The sequence below is a fragment of the Balaenoptera acutorostrata genome, chromosome 20 (genome assembly GCF_949987535.1).
Source record: "Balaenoptera acutorostrata chromosome 20, mBalAcu1.1, whole genome shotgun sequence".
In the NCBI taxonomy this organism is placed as follows: domain Eukaryota; kingdom Metazoa; phylum Chordata; class Mammalia; order Artiodactyla; family Balaenopteridae; genus Balaenoptera; species Balaenoptera acutorostrata.
In genome coordinates, this window is record NC_080083.1 from 47,596,761 (window position 1) to 47,613,136 (window position 16,376).

The following is a 16,376-nucleotide window of genomic DNA, read 5'->3' on the forward strand; positions in this document are numbered from 1 at the left end:
GGGGGCTGCCTGGACGGCCAACATAACCTCAGCAGAACAGGGTAGTACGGCTAACAGTGACAAAGGCCTTTCCCATCCCAGCCTGGGTCTCATCATTACAAAACAACAAGAAACATTCTTCAAAAAGGTATAATCGAGATTTCATAAGTGAGGAACTTAAGCCTAGGAAGATTAAAAGACTAAACTAAAATGAACAATTCTCAATAGTAGTCCAAAATTCTTTCTACTATATTGTTCCCTCTTTAGTACTAATCCCACAGATGCTAAGAAAAATAGTAACTTCTAGTTCATCCTCCAGGTTTTCTGGTGATTAGCAAATAAGAAATCAAACGTTAATGATAAACCTTATACTCAGACACTGAAATGACAAAAATTTGTATAATTGGGTTGAAAACCAATCAGGATATTCTTCAATTTCTATTTCATGCCTTTCAAGTTCTTATAGTAACCAGATTTACCAGTTTATTTTTTTAATTAATTTTTATCGGAGTACAGTTGCTTTACAACCAGAAATTCCTTGAGGAAAATACTTTAATAAACACTAAGTACATGCTAACAATTCAAGCATCAGCTATAAGCACAGAGAAGACTAAAGGAGAAAGAACATAAAATACTTTCGTATCTTAAAAGATTTCTTTTTTCCAGCAACTGGGGAAATAAAGAGGATTTTTCCATGCAACTTGAAATATAAATCATCCCTTTAGAATATCAAAAATGTTTATTTTACCCATTTGCTGGGAAAAAATTATGAAATAAGCACCTCCTTAGATTATTTATTTTTCTTTTATTTATTTTTATTTTTGGCTACGTTGGGTCTTCACTGCTTTCATTGCGCACGGGCTTAGTTGCTCCGCGGCATGTGGGATCTTCCCAGACCAGGGCTCGAACCCGTGTCCCCTGCATTGGCAGGCGGATTTTTAACCACTGTGCCACCAGGGAAGCCCTAGATTATTTATTATAGTAGAGGGAAACTATTTAACCTTCCCATCATCCCAAATGGTCAATGCCATGCCCATCAGTGTACTGGGCCGTCAGAGAGGCATCTAAAGAGCTATGCACCTTCAGGTTGCTCCATTTCTCCAAACAGAATCTTCTTTCTGCTCCTGCCAAATCAGTTCCAGGAGAAAAACAGTAGAGAGAGAGCAGTAAGGAAGAACTAGCTTTTATCTTCTCCATGACCTCAAGCAAATTATTTAACGTATCTATAGTCTTGGGTCTCAACTATAAAATGAAGATATCACCTTCATCATATGAATGTTTTAAAGATTTACCAAATGCAAACCACCTAACATATAGAAGGTGTGATCAATACTTAATAATTCCCCTGTCTCCTTCTTTTTATTTTTATTTTTTTGGCCGCACCATGAGGCTTTCAGGATCTTAGTTCCCCGACCAGGGAATGAACCCGGGCCACTGCGGTGAAAGCGCTGAGTCCTAACCACTGGACCGAGTCTCAACCCCTTGACCGCCAGGGAATTCCCTCCTTTTTAAAAAAAAATCACACCCCCCCCCGCCACTTCCTAGATGCTACATCTACCTTAACAAAATGCCCCACCCAATCCATTCAACTCTTATTCCACAAAAGAAATGAGTAACGGTATTGTAAGTTAAGAGTATATTTGGGGGCTTCCCTGGGGGCGCACTGGTTAAGAATCCGTCTGCCAATGCAGGGGACACGGGTTCGAGCCCTGGTCCACATGCCGCGGAGCAACTAAGCCCGTGAGCCACAACTACTGAAGCCCACGCACCCAGAGCCCACGCTCTGCAACAAGAGAATCCACCACAATAAGAAGCCTACGCACCGCAACGAAGAGTAGCCCCCGCTCGCCGCAACCAGAGAAAACCCGCGTGCAGCAACGAAGACCCAACGCAGCCATAAATAAATAAATGAATAATTTTTTAAAAAAGAATGTATTTGGTATACCTTTCTTCAAAAGATACTATCAAATTATTTAATACTACTTACATTTCTTGACTATAAAATGCCATATTTTACATGATGTTTGGTAAATCTCTTTTCATCAACCAAATCCAAAGGACAGTTTGATTCTATTTCCACTAAAATAAGTAGTGTTTATGCCCAAGCTGTGGGTAAACAGCCTAGATTAATACAGTCGGCCCTCTTTTTTTTTCAATTTATTTATTTTTATAATAATAATTTTATTATTATTTTTTCCCCTTCACTGGCAGGTGGATTCTTAACCACTGCGTCACCAGGCAAGTCCCTGGCCCTCTTTAACTGTAGGTTTCCCATCTGAAGTTGGTTGAATCTGCAGATATGGAGGGCTAACTGTACTCACTGTACTAGGCCATTTTATATAAGGGACCTGAGCCTCCTCGGGATTTTGGTATCTGCAGGGCTCCTGGAATCAACCCCTGAGAGTACTGAGGCACGACTGCATCCTGATTTCTTATTAGCTATGTGACATTGAACAAGTAACAAACTTTTCAATCCTCAGTCTGAGTCTGTAAAACTAAGATAATATCTACCTCGTTGTACTGTGAGAACTAAATAAATTAATGCATGTAAAGCACTTTTAACACATTACTTACCTCAAAATATTCCACAAATGTAGGTTATTATTTTTTTCTCTATCAGTATGTCTCAAACTATGTTATCTGATTAGGCAAAGCTGATTTAAAATGTTTCCTAGCTCAACCAAATCAATTCAGTCAAAACCTTCTTGGGGCCCACGTTTCAGACTAATTTAATCCCAACAGCCCTTAGCTCTGTCTCCTTCAGTTTCTATCTTACCAGGATGCATCTCTCAAGTACCACAAGAACAAACAGGAAAGAGGGATTAAGGGTGAACAAGAAAATGGTCACACACATAAATGATATCATTCAGTTCCCTGGCTCATGCCCTTTATTCTATTAGGCAGAAAAAGTAAAACATCTTTCAAGAAAATGATTTTTTTAAAAGATTTTTTTTGATGTGGACCATTTTTAAAGTCTTTATTGAATCTGTTACAATATTGCTTCTGTTTTATGTTTTGGTTTTTTGGCTGCAAGGCATGTGGGATCTTAGCTCCCCAACCAGGGATCAAACCCACACCCCTGCATTGGAAGGCGAAGTCTTAACCTCTGGACTGCCAGGGAAGTCCCAGAAAATGATTTAAAACGGAATTTAACCCCTCTTCCTGGCTGCCATTCCTCAATGTCCACTCCCCACTGCCCCCACCAACACAATATTCTCCACAAATCCTCTTACTGAGTTCTGAATATAATCTATATGGTTGCTACAATGTTACTAAATAGGTTGCCAGAGCAACCCACAACATTTACAATTTAACAACAATTTTTAAGTATATTCCGTTTGAGGAAGACTCTTCAGATACTTTTATTACTAGATTGAAACTGATTTCAAAGCAATTTTGCTTACCACTTGGTGCAAAACCTTTCTTCATAATTATACAATTATGAAGTCAAACAGATGGCGGGACTTCCCTGGCAGTCCAGTGGTTAAGACTCCGCGTTCCCAATGCAGGGGGGGCGTGGGTTCGATCCTTGGTTGGGGAACTAAGATCCCACGCGCCGCACGGCGCAGCCAAAAAAAATAAAACTAAATTCAAATAGGTTAAAGTTGCCACAAAGCCTTAATTAATGGGAATCAAAATTAGTAAGATGAACAATGGAAAACAGGAAAAAGACAACGAACTGGTAGTTATGAAAGGAGATGCCTTAGGCACGAATTTCTGCCTACCTTGCAAAATACAGAAGTCCCCAGGTATTCGAGGGGGACTGGTTCCAGACTCCCCTCCCCCCAATACCAAAATCTGCAGATGCTCAAGTCTGCAGATATAAAATAGGGTAGGTATTTGCATATAACCTATGCACATCATTCTGTATACTTTAAATCATCTCTAGATTACTTAAAATACTTTACAATGTGAATGTTAAATACATAGTTGCCAGTGAACTGAAATTTAAGTTTTGAATTCAAGTTTTGTTTTCTGGAAGTTTCTGGAATTCTACCCCCCCCCCAAATATTTCTGATCTGCAGTTGGTTGAATCCACCAATGTGGAACCTGCAGATCCAGAGGGCTGACTATAATCTAATCCATGTTGGTCTTTGCTCAGGGAGAGGGTAGAGAAACTAATTAAAGTACTATTCATTTGAAATACAATGTGACTCCAAGCTTTTCCTAGTAAAACAGTTTATCTTGCTGATGGAATCTAATAGGGTGCTCTGCAAATGACACTGAAACTTCTGGGTATGCCCAACAGCCAAAAATGTTTAAATGAAAATTAGTAAATATGGACCACATTCAGTAACATCCCCCATCGGCTCCTTCTCCATCCCAACAGATCCATCCCATCTAGTTACTCCTGTCAAAAATCTTAGAATCACCCATAATTCCTCTTCCCTCTCTCTCAACATCCCACTCATCGCATCCAATCAATCACAAGTCCTAGTCACCCTACCTCCAAAATACCCAGTTCCCTCACTCTTCCCTCCAAAGGCCAAGTCCCCATTCTCTTACCTAGCTTACCACAGCAGTCTAAATGGTTTCCCAAAGTCCAAATCCACTCTACTCTTCATACAATAAGAGGGATCTTTAAAAAATCCAATGATATATAAACTCTGTCAATGGTTTCACAATAAAATTTTAAACTGGAGATGACCTACAAGCCCACCTACGTGACACAGCCTCTAACAACCTCTCTGGCCTCATTTCTCACCACTCTCCTTACTACACTTTGCACTGTTCTTGAAAGCATCCAGCACCTCCCATTCTCAAGTCCTTAGCACGTGCCGTTTCCTCTGTAACACACCTCCTCTCTTCTTCACCAACTCCTTCTCATCATTCAGGTCTCAACTTACATGTGACTTCTTCAAGATACTTGCTAGGACATCCCCACCCATCTTAATTAGATGTTCCTAATATGCACCCCCTTAGCACTCCGAACTTCGTTTCTGTGGCACCCACACCACTATAAATATATCATTAACTATATGATTACTTGCTTAAATAATCTTTCTAACCTATACTGCCCATGAGGGCACGGCAGGGATTGTGTCTCTCTTATTCACCACTATCTACCCCTAGCACCTCAGCACAGAGTAGGCATTCAATACATCTAATAAACAAATTAATTAATTCCAAGGTCTCCAATGTAAGGTTCTGAGGCCTCTCTGTACAGGTCAACTCCTCCTTCTCTGTTTACACAGGATTACTTGGAAGTCCATTTCCTGATTTTTAACAGTTGCTGGAACTTATAAGTAATACAGAAAGCTTCATTTTTAAGACACTGGTAAAGAACTTGAACCCTCAGGTAAGGGTTATTTTGCAAGCTGTGTTCTTATAGTCACCCAAGCTTGAAACTTCAATCATCTATAATGATCCCTCCCTATTTTTCCCATACCGCCTTTGTTATTAATCCCATTAAATCTATTTCTGCACCATCTCTGGAATTTCCTCTTTTCCTTTTTACACTACATTTATTACACTTACCTATATTACTAGATCTCTAAAGTATTTCCACTCTAGCCACTAAAGCCCCATGCCTTTTAGTCTCTGTCCTCTCTGTGTATGCTGTGCCTTCTTCCTGTATTGACCTACCTCATCAGGCCACAACCAAGACAACCTTCTATCAAAATCCTAGCCATCCTTCAAGGCTCATTTCTAATATCCTTTCTTTCCAATTCCATCAACCAGCTGTGATCTCTTCCTATTTCATTTGTATCACCCAACATTTACCGTATATTACTATATGCCAGGCACTGTTCTAAGTAGTCATTTTATCTACCATGTCTCCAATACACATCAAAACTATAAACTTTTTGTGGATAGAAACTCAGTTTATTTACCTATGGCATCTCTCACGTCTCACACATTCGCTCATAGGTACTTATATATATGACCACTTTAAAAGAGTACAACTGACCCTTGAACAACATGGGTTTAAACTGTGCACATCCATTTAGACGCAGATTTCTTTCAACATTTAATACGATCTGTGGTTGGTTGAATCCATGGATACAGAGGGCCATGGATGTTCAACTGCAGAGAGGGTGGGCAACCCTAACCCCATTGTTGTTCAAGGGTCAACTGTACTTCACTCAATTTTAAAGGATGAAAACACCAATCCCAAGGCAACAGAAAATATTTGGAGCAACTAGATCTGCAGCAAACGGGTAACCTCCAAATTCCTGCTGCCTAACTTCCTTCCTTCAGAATCATACAAGAAGCACCAAGAATAATTCTCACTACCTACATAACTTCTCAGAAAAAAAGCAGGGGGGGCGGAAGATGGAGAAAATACAAAAGTTCCTATTTCTGCCACTGGATGTCATATGCAGGCTAGCAGAAAAAGAAAAAAAAACATAAAGATGATTAGATTAAATTAGAACAAGGTGTTTGACAAGTGAAAGTTTACTCAGCTCTGAAGTAACTTCTCTAAGAACATGATGGAATTATTCCCACGTATGTATCGCACCCAGTAAGATCCACAATAATCATTTTAATGGATTATGGGGCGGAAAGGGGACCTAAGGTAGTAGAAGAATCAAAGCTCTAAGTCACAAGTCAAGAAAGCCATTTTGTTTCGAGGTACACCAGTGACTTAACAGGGAACTTTGCCTCAGACTCCCCAAATGCAAAAAAATGGTGCTGAGAATAGCTCCATCAATGTTAAAGACAGAGCTGTCACAATTCAAAGTAGTTTAAGCCCTAGAGATCAATTTCCTCATTTATATTAGAAAAAGCGGTTACATGATTAGCCCTATAGCTAGTCTGTAGCAAAGAAGGGTTAGATGTTAGCTTTCCAGCTAATAGACCTCTCACTCCATCATTTTGTGAAAGGACAAGGAATAGGAAAATAAGGACAAATCAAGTGGACTGCCATCTTTGGCAACATCATCTGTGAATACTTAATAAATTCAAGTACGAGCTATAACACAAAACATTCCACAGTAACTAACAAGCAAAATCAACACACACACTAGTCATTCATTATACCCTGAAGTCTTCACGAACAACTCCAAAAGGGTGAAATTCCCCAGAAACATAGAAAAGTCACCGCAATCAAGACAATCAAAATTCAAATAACTTCTTTAGTGTCACTAAACTGAGCATCTAGTTAATTTTTACTCAACCTTGATCTGGAACAGACTTCAGGAGGCTACCAGACAAATAAAACATAGGTTAGAATAAATTTAAAAAAATAAAAACATGAAAATAAAACAAGAACAGGGAGAATAAAACGAAGCCAAGAATGAGGCTTAAAAAAAAAGTACAACAATAAGTCCTACAAATTTGGCTCTAAACTTCCAAAAGCCAAGAGGAAAATGGAGACCTAGTGAACAACACAAATTATAACAGCCAGGTAATAAAAACAGACTTAAAAGCTTAGGAAAAAATACAATTATTCTTGGTTGCATATCTTTGCCCTGAAGTCCTTATAAAGAAGGCATTGTGTAACATAAAGATATATTTTACATATAAAACAACATATACTTCTGTAGTCACTAACGAAATGTTTTATGGAATCATTTTTATTCTAACCTTCAAGATAAGCCTATAATAGCAGTTTACAGAGTTTTTTGTTTTTTAGGGAAAAGAGGTCTACAAACTATCCAGGTACTCAGAACACTGCTGATCTAAGAATACATTTAAGAGAATATCTGGAAAACAATTTTTTCTTTACAGGTACTTACTATAAAAGTTTATAAGCACAAGGGTAATAAAATGAAAACTAAATTCAGCAAAACTAGGTATAGGTCCAGGAATTCCTAACAAAATAGCAGAACAAAACTCTTAGAAATGAGAAGGAGGAATACAAAGAAAAACTAAAGTGAAGAAGAGAGTGCGGGCGCACAAGCACACATTCAACAGTTCTTGTTATATACACATGAGATAACTATCAATAAATGCTTCTATTCCTACTTCTACAATTAAGAATTAAACATTGAGGTATTTATTGAAACATACAGCTTCCTTTCTAGTCCCTCGATCAAGAAGATGACGTTTTTAAAAAGAATGGTATAGCACAGGGAACTCTACTCAATGCTCTCTGGTGACCTAAATGAGAAGGAAATCAAAAAAAGAGGGGACATATCTATAGGTAAAGCTGATTCACTTTGCTGTACAGTATAAACTAACACAATATTGTAAAGCAACTACACTCCAATAATAAAAAAATGCCAAAAAAAAAGAGTGAAATGCCATTTGCAGCAACATGGACGGACCTAGAGATTATCATACTAAGTGAAGTAAATCAGAAAGACAAATACCATATGATACCACTTACATGTGGAATCTAAAACATGACCCAAATGAACTTATTTATGAAACAGAAACAGACTCCCAGGCATAGAAAACAAACTTATGATTACCAAAGGGGAAAGGGGGTGGGGGAGGGATAAATTAGGAGTTTGCAATTAGCAGATACAAACTACTATATATAAAATAGATAAACAAGGTCCTACTGTATAGCACAGCGAACTATATATTCAATACCCTGTAATAAACCATATAAAAAAATATGAAAAACAATATACGTAGATATATGTATAACTGAATCACTTTGGTGTTTACCAGAAACTAACAAAACATTGTAAATCAAAGTATTTATACTTCAATTAAAAAAAAAATTTTTTTAAAGATGATGTTTAAATTCCTGCTCATTCCACAGTGTTGTTACTAAACAATGATATAGGTCAAACCCAATGTAATGCAGATTTTCCAAAGTAGTAGTTACATGTACCAAGACAGGAAGATATACAAATATAACATTTTTGGATGATTTTCCAAAAAGAGCTTAAAATAAAAAGGTATAACAGTTTTAAACATAAAATCAGTTAACAAAAAAAAAAAAAGGAAAAGGAAAGAACTTCTCTAAACATGTCTCATCCAGCAATATTAGAATTTACTAACTGTAAAATGATAAATACACAATTCTCAACAACATATAAAACCAATCATTCTGCTACGCTAGCATGTGCCTAGGATTTACAATGAATCATTGATTTTCCTCTTGGAAAAAACATAGGAAATAAGGAAAAACACACATGAATTCTTGGTGAAAGCTTGTAATTTTCAGAGAACCATCCACTTGTAATTTAAGCAACATCATTTAAAAACAATTCATTTCAACAGTCTTCTCTACTAAATATTTTCATTATGGTTGCCCAGACTAAATTTATTGACTTTATCTCTGACAGTACTTCAGCAAAGGAGTGAAATACTAGACAGGCTACTGTAAGAGGTAAAAAGTTGAAATTCACCAGCTGGGTCAAGCTCCTGAAGAGTTAACTAACTTTTTATTCCAGGACTCAAGAATTATAAATCTGGTTATAAGATTTGGGAGGGACTATTAAATCACAAAGAAAAGGCTTCTCAGCATCCAAAGAACCTCTTTTTTTTTTTTCTTTTTTAATCAAAGCAATGCATCCACTCTCACTGGCCAACTGCTGAAAATCTTTAAAATACTCAGAAGGTCAACAAACACCTGGCTAAATACTAGCCTTAGTAGCCAATTTGGTAACCTTTCTTAACAAGAACTTAAAAGTATTTACACTTTATTGGTGGTTTTAATTTGTCAATAAATTCATATATATCATAATGTGCAAAAAGTATATTTATTTGACAGTACTTTTAGTGTCCAAATTGTCCTTACTTTATAATATGATCTGAAGCATGGAAACTCAACTTTTTAAAGCATTATTTAGTTGATTTCATTGTAAGAGGATTAAACTGATCCCAAAAAGTTTCCTAAAATGATCCCTCAGTTGTCCTTACAATTTACACCCTGCCAATGAACAAACCATTATGTGAGAAGAAAACCCAAAACAAAGTGAATGGACTAAGAGGTCTTTTCAAATCACTAGACTACCCCATGAAATAAAAAAAGTTCTCTCATAAGTATTTTCATTTCACTGAGTTGGAACAGTTACCCACATTACCAAAACTCAGAAATGTTTCCAATACAATGTATCCTGAAAACATTAAGCTTATAGAGTCTAGGTGTTTTTCTTCATCAAATACACAAAATAAGTACAGGAAACTTAAAATGTTTCAACTACAGTATGTTACACAAAATTACTCTTAAACACAAAATATTCAACTGTTAACCAAGATTTCTTAAAACAGTGGTTTACGCAGCAAAGTCAGTGGGGATAATGCCACAAATACTGGCAAGCTGATTTAAGCTACTAATCCATTTAAGGAACGGTAACTATGTTACAGCAGTAGCAAGGCTCTGAAATTTATTTGCTTTAGACCTGAATATAGAAATGGACTCTTGAGCACAGTAAACTAACAAATGGTAATGGAACTTGGTCTACGAGGAAAAAATACAGCAAAATTATCCAGATTTTTTCACTCAAAATAGAAACACAAACCAAAATTTCATACTCGGATACAGTGTTATCCATGTGAATAACAAACAAAACTGAAAAAAAAAAAAAAAAGGAAATTTACTTATGTTTAAAAGTGTAGCTGTCTCAACAAATCCTCCAGTGAAAAGCTTAGTCACCTTTTTATTTCAGGCAAGGGAAAGCCAATTATTCCAACATATCCACCTATTTCAGCCTTCTCTAGTAATCCAACCTTTACAACATCCCTACCCAAAGAGGAAATGAAAGAAGATCTACTAGTCAACTCCCCTGCCCTTCTTTTCCAACTACTCTGTTTACTCTCTCATAAGTCTCGATAAATGTAGATTGATCTATCTCTAAGGAGATATATTTTACTTCCTTATCTGTAAGGAGCAGAATGCAGGGTCAGGAGGGAAGAACAAGAGTAAAGCACCTCTGGCTCAACCAGGTCCATCTAAAGTGCCACACAAAGCTTATGAATAATTTTCCTCAAGCCAACAGATTTTGAAAATCCAGTACGAATTTATCCCAAATATGTCAATACATTTAACTTAACTGAGAGAAAATAAAATCCAAATCTGATAAAGATGGTTTCTTTTAGGGAGAGAATGAGGTTGTGAAAGCAGACTGTGCTTGGAGGCAACCTATAAAGTACTCTGAAGCATTTTCTGATTATTAGTCCTTAAAACATACGGAAATCTCAAGTGTTAAAGACTGGGTACATTCTCTGCTGAAAGCTCAATTAGAAGCAACTATAAATTCCAGCGAACTTAACTAGGTCATCTAAACTTTTAGCCCCACTTACTAGAAACAACAAAATCTGAAGTCAAGCCTTATAAACTTACAAAAATATCCTACATATAGTTTCAAAAGAAATCTAATTATTCACTCTGAAAGGATGGGTACAGTTATACAAATTGGAAGTCTTCCAGTTTTTTTCTTAGTAAGATTTCAATGGAAAATTAACAGCTTTTACCCTACAGCAACACAACGCTGTACCAAATATACCTTCCATTTCTTCACTAGCAGGTATATATGCACCCCCCTACCTAAAATTAGGAAAAAGACAAACGAAAGAAACCTAGGCACCTATATACAAAGAAGCCCATTCTTCCCATGATGGGAATTCACCAACTCTTTCTCCTTTGTCCAAACATTTCCCAAGAATGACATTATGCACGATTCTACTCACAGGGGTAAGTGGCGCTGCTCAGGATCAGCTCTGGTCAGTTCTTCCTCTTCAATATCAGACTCTCCCCCTGAACTACTGTCAGTGACGTCTGAATCAAATGCTCGTTCACTGCACCTCAAGTTGGCTATACCACTGGCTGTAAATCTGTCCAATTCTTCTGAAATCGAATCACTTTTCAGGAAGCTGCTAAGTCCCTCTGAAGTGGCGGTCTCGCTGGCAGCTTTCCTCAACGCAGCTTCAGCCTTTCGAGTTAGCATCAACTGGCTCCGGGGCCTCAAGGATTCCAAGTTTGGCAGTTTGCTCAAAGTTTTCTCTAAAAATCCACCCAGCTGATGCTGTATATGCCTCTCCACCTGCTTGGCTTGCACAACCTGTAAGCGCTTCTGTAACCTGCGGGCACGGCTCTCAATATCAGCCTGCCGCCGTAGTAAAGCTGATATCCTTGTGTCGGAATCTAAAGCACTGAAAAGAATGGAAGACAGGGGAGACTTTTTACCCTCTAACTTGACACCCCCCAAGTTAGAACTGGAGTCTGTGTCAGGTGATAACCTACTGCTTCCTTGAAGTGCCGGCGGCTGTTCCATGGAATTTACAGAAGATTTGTTTGCAGTGCTATTATTGCTAAATATCGTTGTGTGTTCTACATCAAGGCTTCTATGTGGAAGAGTGCAATTGGTCATACCTCCTTTCAAGTCCCCAGATTCAGATGCCACCACTTCACCCCCCTGAAGAGAAGATGACGTGAGAGCTCGTTTTCCCCCATTAAGGGGACTGGAATTGTCGTGATCAGAATGTGTTGAACTTTTAGTCAATTTCTTCGCCAACCCATTTACAGGTGCTTGTGGCAGAGCTGTCTGACCACTTGTATTCATGGTTCTAAGATTCTCTAAGGAAAACTCCAAAACTGGCTGTCTCCCCAACAGCTCAGCTCGGAGTTCATAGGACTGAGATAAGAGAGGATGAGATTTAAGTACTGTCTGCTTGCTGAAGACACCTTGCAATTTCAACGATTCCTTTGAGGGAACAGATGTTACATCGGAGCAAAGATAAGACGCCACCAGTGGTTGCAGCTTTCCCAAGTCTTCCTTGTTAGGATTATTTCGGAAGTCTAGACTGGGGTCCTCTGCAGCGATGGCTTTTCTTTTGGTTCCGTTGGCAGCAATAAGGATGTTGGCGTTGCCGTTATTTTCGGCACTGCCAGGGGACAAAGTGGAGGATGGCGGAGCCAGTTTGAACCGGATATGGTGTGCTTCAGCTGCTGCGTCAGTGAGAGCGGGCGCCATCGCAGCCATTCAGCACAGAGAGACAGGAAGTCCAGCCTCTCCCGGTGCCGAGGCCAGCTCCACAGCCCCTTACCGCCTCCCCAGAGAACAGACTAGAAGAGAAAGAAGAAAAGGAAGTTAGAAATACAAGCACGTTAGAAAACAACACACATGTTTTTAATACAAACATTACTTGAGGCTGTTAACCAAACTCTGCCTCCAGAAGAAAAACACTCAAACCAAAAGGGGAGGTGTGTTGGGGCAGGGCCACAATCCCTGCACAAGAGAAAGAATTCCATCCTTTTTTGTCACTTGTTACCATAAATTGAACGTAGCCACAGACTATTAAAGTTAAATCATCTGCATCTAAAACAAAAATATCTTTAAAACTTCTTGAAATTAGTGAATTTAAAGCAAATGTATCAAACTAAGCACCCAGTAATTAAACAGAAAAGAATTAGTAAGGAACTCCTCATCCCTACCAAAAGTTTGTATGCCAATTGTCACAGGTCTGTACATTTTTCTGGCCAAAGGATCCAATGTTCGTCAGCTTCCCACTTCTCTGCAAGACAGATCATACTAAAAGCTTAACTGTATCACACCTGTGTTACCAGTTCACTTCATCAATTTTCTTTTCTTTTGCTGTCCTCAGTACGGCCCACCTCTCAAATTAACTGCCCAACTGATGTGTCTCTTTCCTTTAACCCCAAAACTTCTTGAAAAAATAGTTATAAATAGCTGCCTCTGCACTTCTCACTCTTCTATAATCTGGCTTCTACTCCTACTGCTCTGGCAAAGGTCACCAGTAATCTCATTATCAAATCCAAAGCTCAAGCCTCAGTCCGCATTCTATCTGACTTCTCTGGAGCATTAGGTAGTGCTGACCACCCCAATCTTCTTGAAATTCTCCTTTCCAGATGTCCTTGACAACAAGGTCCATTCTTCTGCCCTCTTCTCTCTCAACTCACTTCCCTGGCAACAACCACTATAGCAACATGGTAAGGCCTCCTAGAGCTCAGAAAAACATGCTCAGCTGCACTAATCAACATCCCCACCTATGTTCCTCAAGCCCCCTGAAACTCAAAACTGACTTTCTTTTTACTCCTTACCCATTTTTATCATCTCAGGTAACGGTATTGCTTTCATTTAGTAACCCAAGCTAAAAACCTCAGCCATTTGCCACTTCTTTATCCCCTTTGATTTATCTGGTCTGAGAGTAAAAGGAAATCTATGCAAAGAACGAAGCCAGCTGTTCCTAAAGTGTGGCCTATGGACTTCCTGAGAACTCGGAGACCATTTCAGAGGTCCACAAGATCAAAGCATTTTCGTAATAATATTAAACGTTATTTGCCTTTTTTCATAGTGCTGACATTTGCACTAAGGGTACAAAAACAAGTCTGAGCAAAACTACTGGTACCTTTGCACAATTCAGGGCAGAGGCACCAAACTACTAATAACCACTGGTCAATGTATTCGCTATTCATTTAAAAATAAATAAATAAATAGGTTAGTACCACTGACCTTTGATATCCTTGGTGAAATATGAAAATAATGAACTTTATTAAATCTCCACTCGAGTCTTCAGTGTGTGTGTGTATATATAGGTATACAAATATTCTGTGCAATGAAGGGAAAGTAGACATAAAGACTTCTGCTACTTTAAGAAATCTGAGAAAAAGCACTAGTACAACTGAGTTACAAGCTGAACTAGAAGCTTCCCTCACGGAACACTATTTTTACTTGGCAGAACAACTGACAAACTATGATTATTCAGACTTGAATAGTTAGCAGACATTTTCTTGAAAATGAACAAAGTGAACCTGTCACTTCAAGGAAACCCAATGATGATGTTCGTTGCCAATGAGAAAATCTGAGTTTTCAAGCAAAAATAAGTATTTTGAAAACGTGTATCCACCACCATGAGCTTGAACGTTTCCCCAATACTGAAGTCTTGATTAAGCAGACTACTGCTGATATTAGTGAATGAGAATTTGATACCACATAATGAAATGTGTCAACCTTTGGAAGATCTGCATAACTCAGTGAATGACCAAATGACCAAGCTCGTTAGAAACGAGTGCATGGGTAAAATAAGTGCAAGACAAGCCAATGGATTAATGTGACAGAGTATGAAAAGCTCACTGACACAGCTTTAGATTCCACAGTGCAGCTAACCTTTATGAAACTACTATTTGTCAAGTTTGAGTATAGTGTCAAAGGATAGCCACACTTTAAAAGGCTATTTAAATACTCCTCTCTTTTCCAAACTACACATCTGTACAAGGTCAGATTTTCTTTATATAATTCCAAAACAACGTATCACAATAGAATGAATGCAGAAGCAGACAGGAGAACCCAGCTGTTTTCTATTAAGCCAGACATTAGGAAGATTTGCAAAAATGTAAAATAATGCCATTCACACTTAATATTTTTTTTGTTCTGGTAAAAAGTTATTTTCAGAATATGTAATAGGTTTGTTATTTTTAAATGAACTCGTAAATAATTTTTTTTTTTAATTTGGCCACACTGCTTGGTTTGTGGGATCTTAGTTCCCCAACCAGGGACTGAACCTGCGCCCTCGGCAGTAAAAGCGCGGAGTCCTACCCACTGGACCGCCAGGGAATTCCCCGTAAATAATTATTCTTTGAATTTCTTGAAGTTTCTAATCAACTACTGATAATAACCCATAAAAGTTCTCTGTGGTTTCCAACATTTTTTATAAGTGAAAAGGGGCCTTGAGACCAAAAAGTTTATGAATCACTGAACTAAACACAACCTGCTCTTCCCTCAGAAAAAAAAATGACAGCAACTTCCAATTTGGTCAAACATCTTATCTTTAGATAAAAATCAACATAGGATGGTAAGCCCTATAGTACTACACCAAGATTCTTCATAATATGGCAATTCAAATCATTAGTATCGAAATATTTAAGTAAATGATTGAGAAAACATCCGTACAAATACCAATACACTTATAGGTCAAATTTGACTACTGCTCTATGTAACTGCCAAAATTTTCTCACTCTAAGCTTATAATAACTTTAACAAACATCCTATATTCATTAAACTAGATCTTCTGGGGATTACAGAGTTTTATCCTCATGGACTTTCTAGCATATGGCATTCTGTGTGACTAACTGTTCTACGTCCACTTTTCCTATTTCTGATTTTAAATTTAAAAATTACGTCCACTTTTCCTATTTCTGATTTTAAATTTAAAAATAATTCCTAATGTAATAAAAAATAGTTATGTTACAGTGGTTGAATTGACAGATGAACCAATGTAAGTTCTTTATTCAAAACACCTTGAGTCAATTTTATAAAAGGCATTTTCTCCCATAAACAAAAATTACTATCTGATCTTTCCCATCAACTCAATATCCTCTTTCGAACTGATATCAATACACAGTTGAGGGCTTCCCTGGTGGCGCAGTGGTTGAGAATCTGCCTGCCAATGCAGGGGACACGGGTTCGAGCCCTGGTCTGGGAAGATCCCACATGCCGCAGAGCACCTAGGCCCGTGAGCCACAACTACTGAGCCTGCGCCTCTGGAGCCTGTGCTCCCCAACAAGAGAGGCCGCGATAGTGAGAGGCCCGCGC

The 16,376-nt window shown here is 38.2% G+C and overlaps 1 protein-coding gene across 6 annotated transcripts in view; it reads right to left on the reverse strand.

The window, feature by feature from the left end:
* The window catches only part of KANSL1 (KAT8 regulatory NSL complex subunit 1), a 187,607-nt gene that overhangs the window by 129,162 nt on the left and 42,069 nt on the right, over positions 1 to 16,376 (reverse strand). For all 6 annotated transcript variants that reach the window (XM_057536031.1, XM_057536028.1, XM_007175818.3 and 3 more), the window contains one exon: positions 11,515 to 12,889. In XM_057536031.1, the coding sequence (XP_057392014.1) occupies positions 11,515 to 12,806 (1,292 nt within the window). In that variant the 5' untranslated portion in view covers positions 12,807 to 12,889. The remainder of the gene's footprint in view (positions 1 to 11,514; positions 12,890 to 16,376) is intronic.